This window comes from Martes martes (assembly GCF_963455335.1).
Source record: "Martes martes genome assembly, chromosome: 16".
NCBI classification, from domain to species: Eukaryota; Metazoa; Chordata; class Mammalia; order Carnivora; family Mustelidae; genus Martes; species Martes martes.
The window spans coordinates 661,081-674,068 of NC_137904.1; the positions used below are offsets into that span (position 1 = coordinate 661,081).

General features: G+C 58.4%; 1 protein-coding gene across 5 annotated transcripts in view; it reads left to right on the plus strand.

Moving 5' to 3' along the window:
• KIAA0753 overlaps positions 1–12,988 on the plus strand; it is a 45,394-nt gene that overhangs the window by 8,104 nt on the left and 24,302 nt on the right. For all 5 annotated transcript variants that reach the window (XR_013968122.1, XR_013968123.1, XM_080825957.1 and 2 more), the window contains 5 exons: positions 450–1,041; positions 3,523–3,629; positions 4,656–4,718; positions 5,293–5,508; positions 7,158–7,365. Coding sequence is in view for 3 of the 5 variants with exons in the window: in XM_080825957.1 (XP_080682083.1) it covers positions 450–1,041; positions 3,523–3,629; positions 4,656–4,718; positions 5,293–5,508; positions 7,158–7,365 (1,186 nt within the window). In the remaining 2 variants the exon portion in view is untranslated. The remainder of the gene's footprint in view (positions 1–449; positions 1,042–3,522; positions 3,630–4,655; positions 4,719–5,292; positions 5,509–7,157; positions 7,366–12,988) is intronic.

The window sequence follows — 12,988 nt, forward strand, 5'->3', positions numbered from 1 at the left end:
GGGATGCCCTCGGGTGCGGGGTCAAGGTCGTGGTGGAGCCAGCAGGTGCGTGGCCTTGTCTGATGGCGGCTCCTGTGTGGTGGGGTTATCGGGGGCCGTGTCTGCAGAGCTCATGCCGCCTGTGTTGTCTTTGCCAGAGCCTGACCTTTTGAGACCATATGGGGTTGGTAGCGGTGGGGGGGGACTGGGGGGGGCCCACGGGCCACTGTGTGAAGCTCTGCAGGTTGCCTTTCGGAGCAGCAGCCCATGTGCTGCTGGGAGGGGGCGGGGTGGGACCGCAGGCATGTGATGAGGTCAGGGGTATCTGAGGGTGGCTGCCCCGGTCCCCGCAGGAGAGTGCGTTTTAGCGCCAAGGGTCGCGCGGGGGAGTCGGAAACGGGGCCTCAGATGCACAGCGTGTGGGACGTGCTTTCCTCACAGGCTCTTGTGCTCGTCTGTTTTGTTTAAAGAACCAGCTGCAGTTCAGCAGGAGCGCGTCCGAGCACACCGGCACCCTGGCCGTGCGCTACTCCTGCCCGCACGCCATCCGGATCGAGAAGCTGAAGCACTCGTACCGCGAGTCGTACGGCCGTGAGGATGCGGGCTGGCGCGGCGGCGGCGATGGGAGCGGCTCGGCCTCGTTCTCCGTCATCTCCGAGGAGCGGCTCAGCTACGCTGTGCACCTGGCCAAGAGGGACGTGAAGCGCAGGCAGCTGGAGGAGCGCGTCGGGCGGCCCCGGCTCGGGAGGGAGCCCCGGCTCTCTCGTCCGCACAAGGTCCCCGAGCCCAGCATGCAGAGGAAGGAACAGGGGAGCCGGGACGTGTGTCCTTGCGTCCACCAGCCGTCCACGGAGGGAACGTCCTGCGCGGGTGCCAAGGTGTACCTGTACGCACCTCGTCCGGCCCTGTCCCACCCGGCCGTGCCCCACTCGCCCCCCACCCACGACCCGGGCCTGGAGCCCCGCCCCAAGCCCGGCGGCCAGCAGCAGCTGCTCGACGTGCAGCGGCTCCAGAGGGAGCTGAGCGCTTGCATCCACAAGATGGAAGAGGTCACGAAGAAAGGTGAGAGCAGCTGGACTCTCCGGGCGCGGGACGGCCCAGCACGCTCGTCTGGGTTAGTCCACCCCCTGCGGCGAGCAGGGCCCACAAGGCAGGTGGCCCATGGGTCTGACCGGAGTCTGTCCCCCTGGGAGTTGGCCCTGCCCTGGCCCCCGTCAGGCAGAGGTGCCCGACACCGCCCCGTCCTGCAGGCTGCCCATCGGCTGGTGACGCCTCGCGGTCGGGCACCTGCTGTCAACCTCGGGTCTGACGGCTCCCGAACGCAGACCCTCCTGCCGTGTTCTGCTGTCTGGAGAATTATCTTTAACTTGTCCAGAAACAAGCATCGCGTGTGCATGCTTAGATAAAGCCGTTTGCACGGTGGTAGTGTTTGGATGGGCCTGCAGCCAGGACGGGGACCGAGGGCGTGGGGGGCATCTGACCTCCAAGCACGAGGGTGGGTGCGTGGTTCTCCACACCGCTCCCCACAGTTGCTCAGCGCGCTCTCCCCGGTGTTTCCCCACCTCCTGGTGGCGGGTTTGGGTTAGGCTGGAGAGAGGAGCCCAGCTTCCCAGCTGCAAGGAGCGGGGGCGCTGAGCAACCCTGGGGACCACTGCTAGGACCCCCCCGGGTCTGTGGGGACCCTCTGCAGACACATGCAGGTGCCACGAGGAGTTTATGCTGCCTTCCCGAGATAGCTGTGGCCCAACAGCACGACCGCAGGACGCAGGCGAGGGTGTGGCGGCCCGGGGGAGACTGGGCTTGTGTCCGTGCTTCCGAGCGGCCGGCTGAGGGGGCGAGGGGGTTGCTGCAGCGTTCACAAGGTCTGAAACAGCACGGCTGGCTGAGAAGGACCTTTGTCCCCTGTCTTCCTGGTCGCGTGTGTCCTGCGATGTCGTGGGCGGTGACGGGAGTGTCGCCGCTCGTGTCTGACATCGTTCCTCGGTGTGGGCCGCCAGGTCATCCCGGGGCCTCCTGTGCTGGAAGTTGTGCTGTCCGGGGACGGAGCCACGGGGACCCCCACTGTGATGACGTGGCCTGACCCGGGACCTTTCCAGAGAGCTCCTCAAACTCTCTGGGGCAGGACTGGCTTGGGTGATTTCTCATTTATTTTATTCTGTCTTTCAAGACTTTATTTTAGAGAGAGCACGTGTGCACATGTGAGGGCAGAGAAGGGGCAGAGGGCGAGAGAGTGGCAAGCAGACTTCTGGCTGAGCACGGGGCTCAGTCCTGGGACCGTGAAGAGCTTGACTGTAGCCAGAATCAGGAATCGGAGGCGAAACCAGCCCATCTGCCCAGGCACCCCCCGTTTGTTTATTTTTTAGTTTAAAATTTCAGTTTGTCCCAAACCCATACCTTCTGAACTGTAGCAGAAGTGTCACCATAGTGGCAAGTAGCTGTAAAAACCCGTTGTGCACGCTGTATATTTCTGTGCTTAGTTGTCGTGGGCTGGGCACAGTTTGCTGCGGCCCCTCTGCGGACTACCCTCTGGGGGCCCCGACGTGCCCAGGGGTGCTCCCCAGGGGCGGGTCCATGGACCGGCTGTCTGAGAACCGCCTGCAAGGCGGCAGCTCGGAGCCCCGTCAGAGCCAGCGTCTGTGACATTCATGCACACATGCGGCGCCCGCATCTCTCCACGGTGCATGGCCGACGTGAGACGCAGGTCTGGCTTGTCGCTCCATGACACGGTGTCTATACCCACAACTCCTGATCTCAGTGTGTTGCTTTTTTCAAAAAAGATCATTTCATCATTTGGCTTTTTTCATTTTTTTTCTTTTTTACCCCCCTAGTTTGGCTTCTTAATTAATAAACGTTAAATATTTGTATTTATAAAATACACTTGCACTAATAAAACACGGCTTTTCCTGACTTGTATCCTGGAATTTTGCATCAGCCCCTTTTCGGGATAAACGTATTGGAAAACCACTGCCTCGGCGATGGGCGCTTGTGCAGCTCTGAGTCCCCCAGAAACAGCTTCTCCAAGTGCGCGTTCTGCGAACCATGTGTGAGGGTCTCCCTGACAGACATGCAGGGCTTCGGACGTTTGAGCAATCTTAACGCATTAAGAAAGGATTTCTCTTTCAGGTTCAAAATAAGAAAGTATCAGAGAAATCTTGCCAAACAGTAAATCAGGCAGTAAAGGGTTTCTGAAAAAAATAGAAAGCATCACCGGTTTGGGCTCAGTAGAAAGAACTTCAGAGTGGTGGGCGGCGCTTGGCAGTGGCCGAGGCTGTCCCCTGGGGGTCTGGTTCCCGGACGCCACGCGGCGGGAGCTCGGCTGGAGGTCCTCGTGGCTTTTCCCACCGAGTCCCGCTCTGGCCCGCTCCTTCCTCCCTTCTTGCCTGGTGGAGAATTTGTGGTGGGGGCCCCATTGGTTTTTTTGTTTTGTTTTGTTTTTTAGTAGAACTAGAGCTCTTCAACTTAATGATGTCTCGGAATAGTGGACATTTTCGTGCATTTCCATATGTAGCGTGTAATCCACTTTTGGGGAAACGCTGTTTTCAGACAGGACGGAAGCGGCTTTGGACCCCGATGAGGAGCGGCGCGCCCGCGTCCGGAGGCAGGAGCAGGCCGTGAGCTCGGCCCGGATGCTGTATGTCCTGCAGCAGCAGGTAGGGGAGCCGGAGAGCGGCCGCCAGCCTGGGGGGCCCGTGCATAGCGTGCCCTGCCCCGTCGCAGCGTCACAAGCTCAGCGTCCTGTGTGACTTCTGCTGCGCTGTGGACGCTCGGTTTCCTGAACGTGTGGCCCCGCGGTCCCTCTTCTGTCGTCTGCCGTCACGCGCATCTGTGTACGGCGGGTGCGGGGTGACATCCTTCAAGGTGGTTTCTGGTTTCTTGGGGTCATAGGTTCTTGCAAACCTATGTGAGTCCTCCAGAAAGCGGTGCTGGTACAGCGCCTGTTTCTGGGCAGAGTCTGGTGGACAGTGGCTCGGGGCCTGGCTGGCACCCCGGGCTTAGAGGGACGGGGCCTCATCACTTGCACACCTGCCTCCTGTCCATGTGGGGCCGGACGCCGAGTACTGCGGGTCACGTGGCTGTCTCCTCACCTGGCGACGGGCGGAGGTGTGCCGAGGGTCTCGTTTCGTGGCTCATGAACAGACGCTCACGTTGCTTACGCGGCGATAGATTGCTTCTACAAGTCTGCTGACTGTGGTGCCTTCCTCACGAACTCGCCTTTGACTCCTTTCCTGTCACTTAAGTCCCATGTTGGCTTTATTGCTTGAACCGAAAGCCGAATGTTTTCATTTGAAGGAAATTACCTGAGTTAGACTTTATTCCGTATTGTCCTGGGCTTGTCCACAAGGCTGCCCCTGTGATCGTTCCGAAACACGCACCTGACCCTGTCAGGGCTCTCTGGACATGGTGCAGCCCGTGCCCCAGCGTGGCCTCCCCCCTTCCGAGAGCCACCCCCACCTTCGCTCCCTCGTGGGACGTTCCCGTGACACTGAGACCAAGGATGGGAGGGGAACACTGTGCTCTGTTCACCATCTCGAACTGGAAGCCGGGGACTATGTTTTGGGTCACGAGTGGAGGGCCTTGTCTCATTCCAAGTGACTTGAATTAAATAGTGGTTATATTTGAGCAAGACAGGTCAGCGGACCGGTCTGAAGCCTTCACTTTCCCCCTTTACGGAACAGGTGAAGGAGATCCAGGAAGAGTTGGATAATCTGAGCCCACATAAGACCAGACACACGAAGAAGGTGCTGGCGCGGTTCTGCCACCATGAGTACTGCTTGTCGATAAGTTGCATTTCCAGCGTCTGGGGGGGCCTGTGCTCGTGGGTTCTCCGCACTAACAGGTGTGCGGCTCTTACAGAGACGTGTCTGGGGGGGCATGAGCCGCGTACATATCCTGCATATGGGGTGGCCCTCCAGGGCGCAGACTCTGAAAATAGATTCTGTTGCTGCTGGTGTGAGAGTTGGGGGAGCTCCTGCCTTCCACTGGGGTCCTGGTCCCAGGGTTCTGGGATCGAGTCCCACATCGGGCTCTCTGCTCAGCCGGAAGTCTGCTTCTCCCTCTGCCCTTCCCCCAGCTTATGCTCACTCTCTCTGTGTCTGTCAAATAAATAAATAAAAATCTTAAAAAAAAAAAGATAGAAAGGTAAAAGCTCTTTGTCGGAGAAAACCTCTCAACTTCGTAATCACCTTACTGTGAACAAGTGTCAGGGTACGAGGTTGTCTGGAAAGAAGACAGGACACAAGTGCTGGTGCGGGTGGAACCGCCGTGGAGAAGTTGTGAGGCCTCACCGTCTCCCCCTCTGTCCTTTATCACCAGTCATGGGCCATGTCGCGGCTGGCGGCTGCCCACCGAGGAGCCATCCGGGCCTTACAGGTGTTGGTGACGCAGCTTACGGACCGCGGGGAGCACCCGGTTCCTGCGCGCTGTCGGGAGCTGGGCGGCCTCATCCGCCAGCTCTCACTCTGCTCCGCCAAGCTGCACGCCGACCCCTCCGTCCCCGATGTGGTTGCGGACATCCTGCGACAGATTGAGGTACGGAGTGGGCTCCGGGTTTTGCCCCGAATGCTGTGTCTCTGAGCAGGGAGGCGATGCCTCCTGTGGCCTGGTTTGGCTGGGATGGAAGGGAAAACAGGACGAAGCTGCCACCTAGGGACTCCAGCTTCGCAGAGGATGCAGGACGTCCTTTGTTTTCCTTTCTTCACTTTCGGAGTCGGGTCTGTAATGTTGTATCTCACTCGTTTGAGAACGGGCAGCTTGGGTGTAGACCCCGCGTCGGCTCTTACCCGGGTCTGCTGACTCAGCAGAACGTTCCGCCCCCTGAGCGAGCCACTCAAGAAGGAGCCTGTTAGCACAGCAGAGGGGAGCAGTAAAGCACTCTTCACTTAGTGCTTGCGTGGGAGTGCCAGAGTGCAGTCCCGGCGGACTTCTGGGAAGAAGAGGTGCTTGAAGCCCTAAGGGAGCACAGCCTCCAGTCTGGTGTGATGGCTGGAGATGTCTGGCCGTCCCCCGGCAGGTACTAGTCAGGACAGAGCCAGCAAGAACAGGGTGCCCTCCTCTGTGCCGTCCTGGCCCTGCTGCGGTGCCGGCAGCCGCGCGGGCTTTCTTACCAGCGCGCCACACATGAAGGTCCGAGAGGCGCCACCGCCACTTTCCTCGCACGCTGTCCCCGCGACTCCCTCTCCGGAGTTAGCTCCACCCCCATCCGTCTGCGGTCGAAAGGCCACCTTCCTGTTGGTGGGACACGGGAGCACAGGTGCGCCAGAGGGAGCCTTCTGGGCACTGACCAGCGCTCGGCGGCCCCTGTGGCCCCTCTGCTTTGACCATCACTGGTGCGGTGTGTGGAGGGCGGGTGCAGGGGGCACCAGTGCCTGGAGGACACAGCCTAGGAATGTCATCGGGCGCAGACCCCACCACGACAGTGTGGCGGGGCACCTGGTGCTCTGGGCGCTTGCCTGTCACAGATGGCGTGGGGCGTGGGCACATCCTCATGGCCCTGGAAGAGCTCCAGGGCTTATTGAGCCTGTCCCCAGAGTCCGAGCAGGAGCACCTGAGCGTGATGCTTCTCATACACGTCTGTCTGTCAGTAATGCCAGGGACTCGGTCCCGTTGATGGGCTGCAGCCGCCAGGGCTTGCTGTCCTCATGCCTCCCCGTCCCCGGAGTAAATCTCGGTCTGCACGGACCCGCTGGAAGCCAGGCCATCGCTGCCCGCTGATGAGCGAGGGCTGCGTCCTGCGGGAACGGGGGCCGTGCGGGGCTGGGGGCCAAGGCCCTGGGCATGCTGCGTGGTTTATGACAATGTATGTTACACGCGGTTCCTTTGCCCACTGAAAGTGCCGTTTGAGTGGGTGGGATTTTGATTGAGAATTAAGACCTCTAAAAAGCATGCAGGTGGAGCTCTGCGGACCGTGGTTAGTTTCTGACATGGGGATGCGGAGCCTTCAGACGTCCCGTTCTTTAGCTTCGTGCTGTTGGTTCATGTAAGAGAACACAAACGATTCTTTAATCAATGGTGTGGACGTCCTCACTAATGGCGTTTCCCAGTTAAACGACAGCCTTTGGCCACTAGACACACGGCCGTGCTAGCGACACGTGTCTCCAGGTGCCCGATTTTCGGGTTTGTGATCAGCAGTGAGGCTTCAATGAGGTCATCTAAGACGGTGACGGACTATCTCGTTGTAGGCTTTGGAATCCCTCCTGGAAAAGAAACTGTCACCGAAAAAGAAGAAAAGTTCCACAGAAATTCGGAGCAAGTTTCCTGTTGGTGGCCACGGGGCCTTAGAGAGATGGCAGAGTCCTTCGCCCAAGAGCGAGAGGAAACCCCTCGTAGCGAAGGAGACGTTTCCCGAGGAAGCAAGGTGGCCTTCAGGGGCGAAGACGCTCCTGGCTGGTATGTGTCCTGAGACGTTCCCAGTGTGGGGTCTGGTTCCTCGAGGTTGTCTGGCCGACACAGACGCTGCGCGGAGGGGAGGTCGGGGTTTCTACTCCGCAGCAGGTGCCCTCGAGCCCAGAGAAGTAAGTCGCAACCAGAGTGCGTCCTTGGGTGGGAGGCTGGAGGGTCCCCCTGCAGAGGAAGTGTCCCTCCATAGAGGAGAAGTGCCCCCCATAGAGGAAGGCTCCCCCATAGAGGGAGGGCCCCCCAGTAGAAGAAGGGTCTCCCGTAGAGGAGGATCCCTATATAGGAGGGTGGGGAATGTCAGGTTCCCACGCCGTCGTGCTTGGGTCCCCTAAAGGAGGTTCTTGAAGAGCTGGAAGTGAGAACCCCGCTCTTTAAACACGTGTTTGTTTAGATTTTAACGATAGGCGCCCGCGTGCACACAGATGCCCGCACGACGGATGTGTGTCTGTTCAGTGCAGGTAATGACTCGTCCCCAGAGCCGGAGTTGCTGGCCTTGAACCTGGGCCTACAGGGATGATTTGGGGAACAGTGAGCAACAGAGCATGTTTCCCACGTCCTTGCCAAGTACCTTATGTCGTGAAACTATGAGACTTTCCCAGTGTCTGGATGGAAATAGTCCCTTCCTGTTGGTCCTGTCCTGTCCTGACTCCGGAGATGAAGGTCATCAGTGCTCCTGGGCGAGTGCTCCCTCCTCCCGGCGCCCTCCACCCTCCGGCGGCCCGTGTGCTCGTGGGCGTGGAGACTTTCTTCCCGTGCTCTGGGCCTCCTCTCTGGGTTTACACGGGCGGTGGCGGGTCTCTCTCTCAGTCGCTTGCTTTTCGCTTGGTTTGCGACCTCTCCTGGTACGGAGACCTGCACCTGGGGCGCGGAGCCCGCGTTCTCACGTGTTTTCCTCTGGCGGGAGGCTCTTCCTCCTTGTTCTTCACAGTCGGCTGACGGCGACGATGTGTCTTCAGGGCAGAAGGTGCTTGTCAGGTTCTGGGACAGAGGCCGTGGGGCTGGTGACAGGCCCCTGAGCTCACAGGCTGACCCGGGGGGATGACATCATCCTGCCCTTTGTCTGCTCCAGCAGGTGAAGGGCACAGTCGCCGGCCAAGGAGAATTCCTGACGTAGGGTTAGTAGAAGTTCCTGGGTTCCTTGTTAGGTTCGTTTCCAGTTTTCTCATTTTATGGTTTTTATTCCTGCTGTGAACGGGATTGTCTTTTCACTGCATGTCGAAATGGGTTCTGGCTCCTTCCGACAGAGCCCTGGGACGCTTCCCAGACCCCTGGGCGGCGACCACGCTGCGTCTCGTTGGTTTTGAGGGATGCGGTGGGACTTTCCTGAAATCGGGATGTAGTCTTAGGTTGATGATACCTCACAAGTCATTGGTCATGTTTTAAAATTCGCTGTTGGTGCATAAAATAAGGGCATGTCTTATACTCGATGTTTTAGATTTGATGAATTACTGAGATTGTTAGTTAATTCTTCCGTGTTTTTCTGGATACACAAGATCACCGAAAAATAAATAAAGGTCTGCTTCTCTCTTTGTGATTTTTATACCGTTTTCGTTCTTCTCTTTCTCCTTTACTGGACAGAATTTAGTTGAGAATAACACTGGGTGACAGCTGCAGTGGGGACACCGCCGCCCCGGGTTTCGTGGGGTCTGTTTCCATGCCGTGCTTGCTGTCGGGGTCGCGCATGTCTGCGTGCAAAGTGGTGGAAATAATCTTCTGTTTCTTCTTCCAGCTTTGTGAAGAGATTTTCATTTCCTCTACTTTTTCCTTTTTTTTAAGTTAAACTAATAGAGGTATACATTGGTAGTGTTTTAAAGTAGTTCCAAGATTTTAATACTGAATATTTTAATGGGCCATCGGTGTCGGTGTGGACGAACCCAGTGAACTAATTTTCCTGTTTCAATTGAAGTAGAACGTAGAGTTGGACGAGTGCACAAAACGTGGGTGTGCAGCTGCGTTTGCTCTCAGAAAACAAACATCTGTAGAGCCGCTACCTGCATCAAGGAATCGAACATTCCAAGCACTGAGAAGTCCCCTCCAGTCTCCACGCCTCGCCTCCTCCCCAAAATGCGCTGTTCTTCTGATTTTTTTGCTGTACTTGGGTTTCTGTCGGATCTGGAACTTCGTGAACTTTGTCGGAATGGAGGTGCACGATCAGTATTTTCGCGGGACAGGCCTCTCTCCGTTCACGTTTTGTGGGGGTCACGTTTGTGTGGCTGTGACCTGCTCGCGGCTGCGTCCCACTGTAGGAGCGTAGCACGACTCCGTTGTCCTCACCGTCGGGGCTTCCTAGGTCTGGACGATACCGAGAAGGCTACTCTTCTCCTGTGTGTGTCGGTGCGTGTGCATGTGTGTTTGTGTTGGGTGTGTTCCCGGGGAACGCGGTCGGGGCGTAGCGGCTGGTTCCACCATAGATTCTTTTCAAAGCGAAGATTCTTTTCAAAGTGGTTTTACCGGTTTTATGCTGACCAGCAGTGTGGGGGGGCCGCTGCCACCCATCCTTGCCCACACTTGTCAGTTTTTGTAAGTGTAGCCCTTGCTTGGTGTGTAGACTGTCATTCTGGTTTTGTGTTCAAAGATTGATTGATTGGAGAGGGCGGGAGGCGGCAGGGGGGCATACGCGGTAGGCGCAGAGGAGGAGGGAAGCGGACCCTGCTGAGTGCCGAGCCCGAAGCAGGGTTTGACCCCAGGACTCTGAGATCAGACCTGAGCCGAAACCAAAAGTGCGACGCTTAACCCACTGAGCCGCCCAGGCGCCCCTCATTCCGGCTCGAACTTACATTTTCTGTGCGAGTGACGGTGTGAGTGTTTTCTTGTGTTTGTGCCCCGTTTGCACGCCTCCTGCTGGGCAGTGCCGGTTGAGGTCCCTTGCCCCCTCCCTCCCTCTTTCACGTTCTCCTTCTCTTCCTTCCTTTCCTTTTTTTTTCCCTTTGTTCCCAGAAGTGGATTTATAGGAGTTCTTTGTAGGACTGCTCTGCGCGTGGGCCCTGCCTCCGTTTGCTGTAAGCACACACTGGGACGTTACTGCGGCTTCTGCTGCGGCAGCGGCGCCGGGACAGACAGAGTCGGTCATTCGCTGGGGTCCGACGCAGCACTGTTTTCCTGTACGTCTTTTTGCCTTTGTTTTTACGTCCCATCAAAGCTTTTTCCTACGCCAGAGTTAAGACCTTTTCCTGTGTTCCTTCCTTGAGAAGGTTCATTTGAAAAGATCATTCCTTCCCCAGAGCGGCAAAGAATGCCACTCGCGTCGTAAATTCAGCGTCCACACGTGTGTGGGTCTGTTTCTGGGCCCCGTGTTCTCTGCCGTGGACCTCGCTGCTGGTCCCTTCGCTCATGCGCAGCGTCTCCGTTCCGACTCTTGACCGGACGCTCGGCCGCCTGCTCTTCCGGAATGCCTTTGCTGACCTTGACCCTTGGCATCTGCACGGAAGTTTCAGGATCAGAATCTGAGTTCCACCAACAGCCACCCCCGCCACACACACAATGACAGCCCACAGCGGATGGCCGACAGCCGACCGACAGCTGACAGCAGACAGTGGACACCCAACGGCGGACAGCTGACAGTGGACAGCGGGCAGCGGGCAGTGGACAGCCGACAGCAGACAGCCGACAGTGGACACCCAACGGCGGACAGCTGACAGTGGACAGCGGACAGCGGGCAGTGGACAGCCGACAGTGGACAGCAGACAGCAGACAGTAGACAACTGACAGCAGACAGCGGACAGCTGAGAGCCAACAGCCCATAGTGTCCTGGGATTCTGACAAGTTAACGCCTCCCGAGGTCCCGATTCACGGACGGGGCCTCCGACTCAGTTGTCCTCAGATCGTCTCGCACAGCTTTCACTGCGTTTACTCTGCGGCGTGCCCGAGCGTGGCATCCTGGAAGCCCTCTGACTCCTGACGTGCGTGCGGACGTGCACACATCTGGCTGACCTGCAGACGCTCCTGTTTTCTTACCACTTTGCCAGCAGGTCGTGTTCTGCTGTGTGTGGAATCGTGAACGACCCCGGCTCACTCTAGCCTTTGCTCCTTTCTTGCCTTTTTCTCCCGTGCTCTTGTGGCTTCGCGTACGATCTGTCGACGGCTCGAGCGTCTCGTGCAGCGTGAGACGCGCTCTCCTTGGGCTTCCGCTTCATCTGTTTGGAACCTGAGCCGCGAGTCGCTCGGCCTTCTGGGCCGTGACGTCGTTCCTGTCGGAACCTCGGGGCCAGCCCCTCGGGTGGTGCTCCTGTGAGGTCGCGTGGCGCTCACCGAGACTCGCGCCCCTGTCCCAGGGCTCCGGCCTCCGCTGCCAGGCTCGGAGCGTCTCCTGCGAGTAGCTGGCTGTCGCGTGGTTAACCCGCTTCGGTGTCCGAGGTGCAGGACGCCCTTGAACGTTCAGCCTCGGTTCCTGAGTCTCCTCGGCCGACGTTTTCTCTGCCTGCGCCGTACTCTCCTGCGCTCATCAGCGGCTTCTCGGGTCACTGTTTCCTCTGCTGGGTTGGAGCTTGCGTGTCGCTGTGCACCTGACCTGTGTCCCAGTCTGCCGCCAATGCTGTGCACTGCCCTGGCATGGATGTCTCTGAACTTGCTGGAGAGCAGTTAGACGTGCACGTCGCACAGTGTGGTTCTCCCTCCCCTTCACGGCTACGTGGTAGAACGCAGCCCCAGTCGGCGCACCTTTCCCTCCCACGCCCGCGAGACAGGCTCTGGGAGGCCGTGTGTCCTGGGGCGGGGGGGGTGCTCCTGGCCAGCTGCACAGTATGCTGCCGTCCGGGTGCCGGGGTGAGACACAGACAGCTTCCCGGGCCTGCGCAGACACGTCTCCTAGCTGGGTTAGAAGAGCGCGGGTGCCCGCAGCCGAGGTGGGGACGTGATGAGCGCCTGCTTCGGGGGCAGTGGGTGGAGAGCTGCCGGCTTGCGGCTCCCGCGGAACCGACGTGCAGAGAGGGAGGGCCGGACGCACGTCGTCGTCTCTCAGCCTTCGTTTTTCCGTCTGTGAAGTGAGGACACGAGTCCTTACCTGCGGGACAGACCCGGGTGTAAGAGGCACATCGGATAATCCCAAAGTGCCCTAAACGTGGCAGGTGTTTTTAGTTCCTCGCCACAATCTCAAGCTACCGTGGGAGGGGCAGGTTGTAGTAGGCAGATGCTAGCTGGGGAAACAGGTCTTTGGTGGCCATTAAAAATGAGTTGGTTTTTTTTTTAAAGATTTTATTTATTTATTTGACGGAGAGAGATCACAAGTAGGCAGAGAGGCAGGCAGAGAGAGGGAGGAAGCAGGCTCCCTGCTGAGCAGAGAGCCCGATGCGGGACTCGATCCCAGGACACTGAGATCATGACCTGAGGTGAAGGCAGCCGCTTAACCCACTGAGCCACTCAGGCGCCCCTAAAAATGAGTTTTGTCCATTTCTAAAATAGTAAAGTGATTGGGTCGTGGAGGAGTGAGCAGGCCTGCGTTGCCAGGGAAATGGGTTTCTGCAGAGCAGTTCCCCTGTCCCTGAGTGGAAGGGACGGACCCAACCTTGGACCCTAAGTCAGAAGGTGCAGCCCTGCCCCTTGGCGGTTTGCTTGCCGGCCCGCAGAGCCGTGGTGGTCGTGTCCGCCGGCCGCGTGTGCTGCGGGGAGGCTGCCCGTG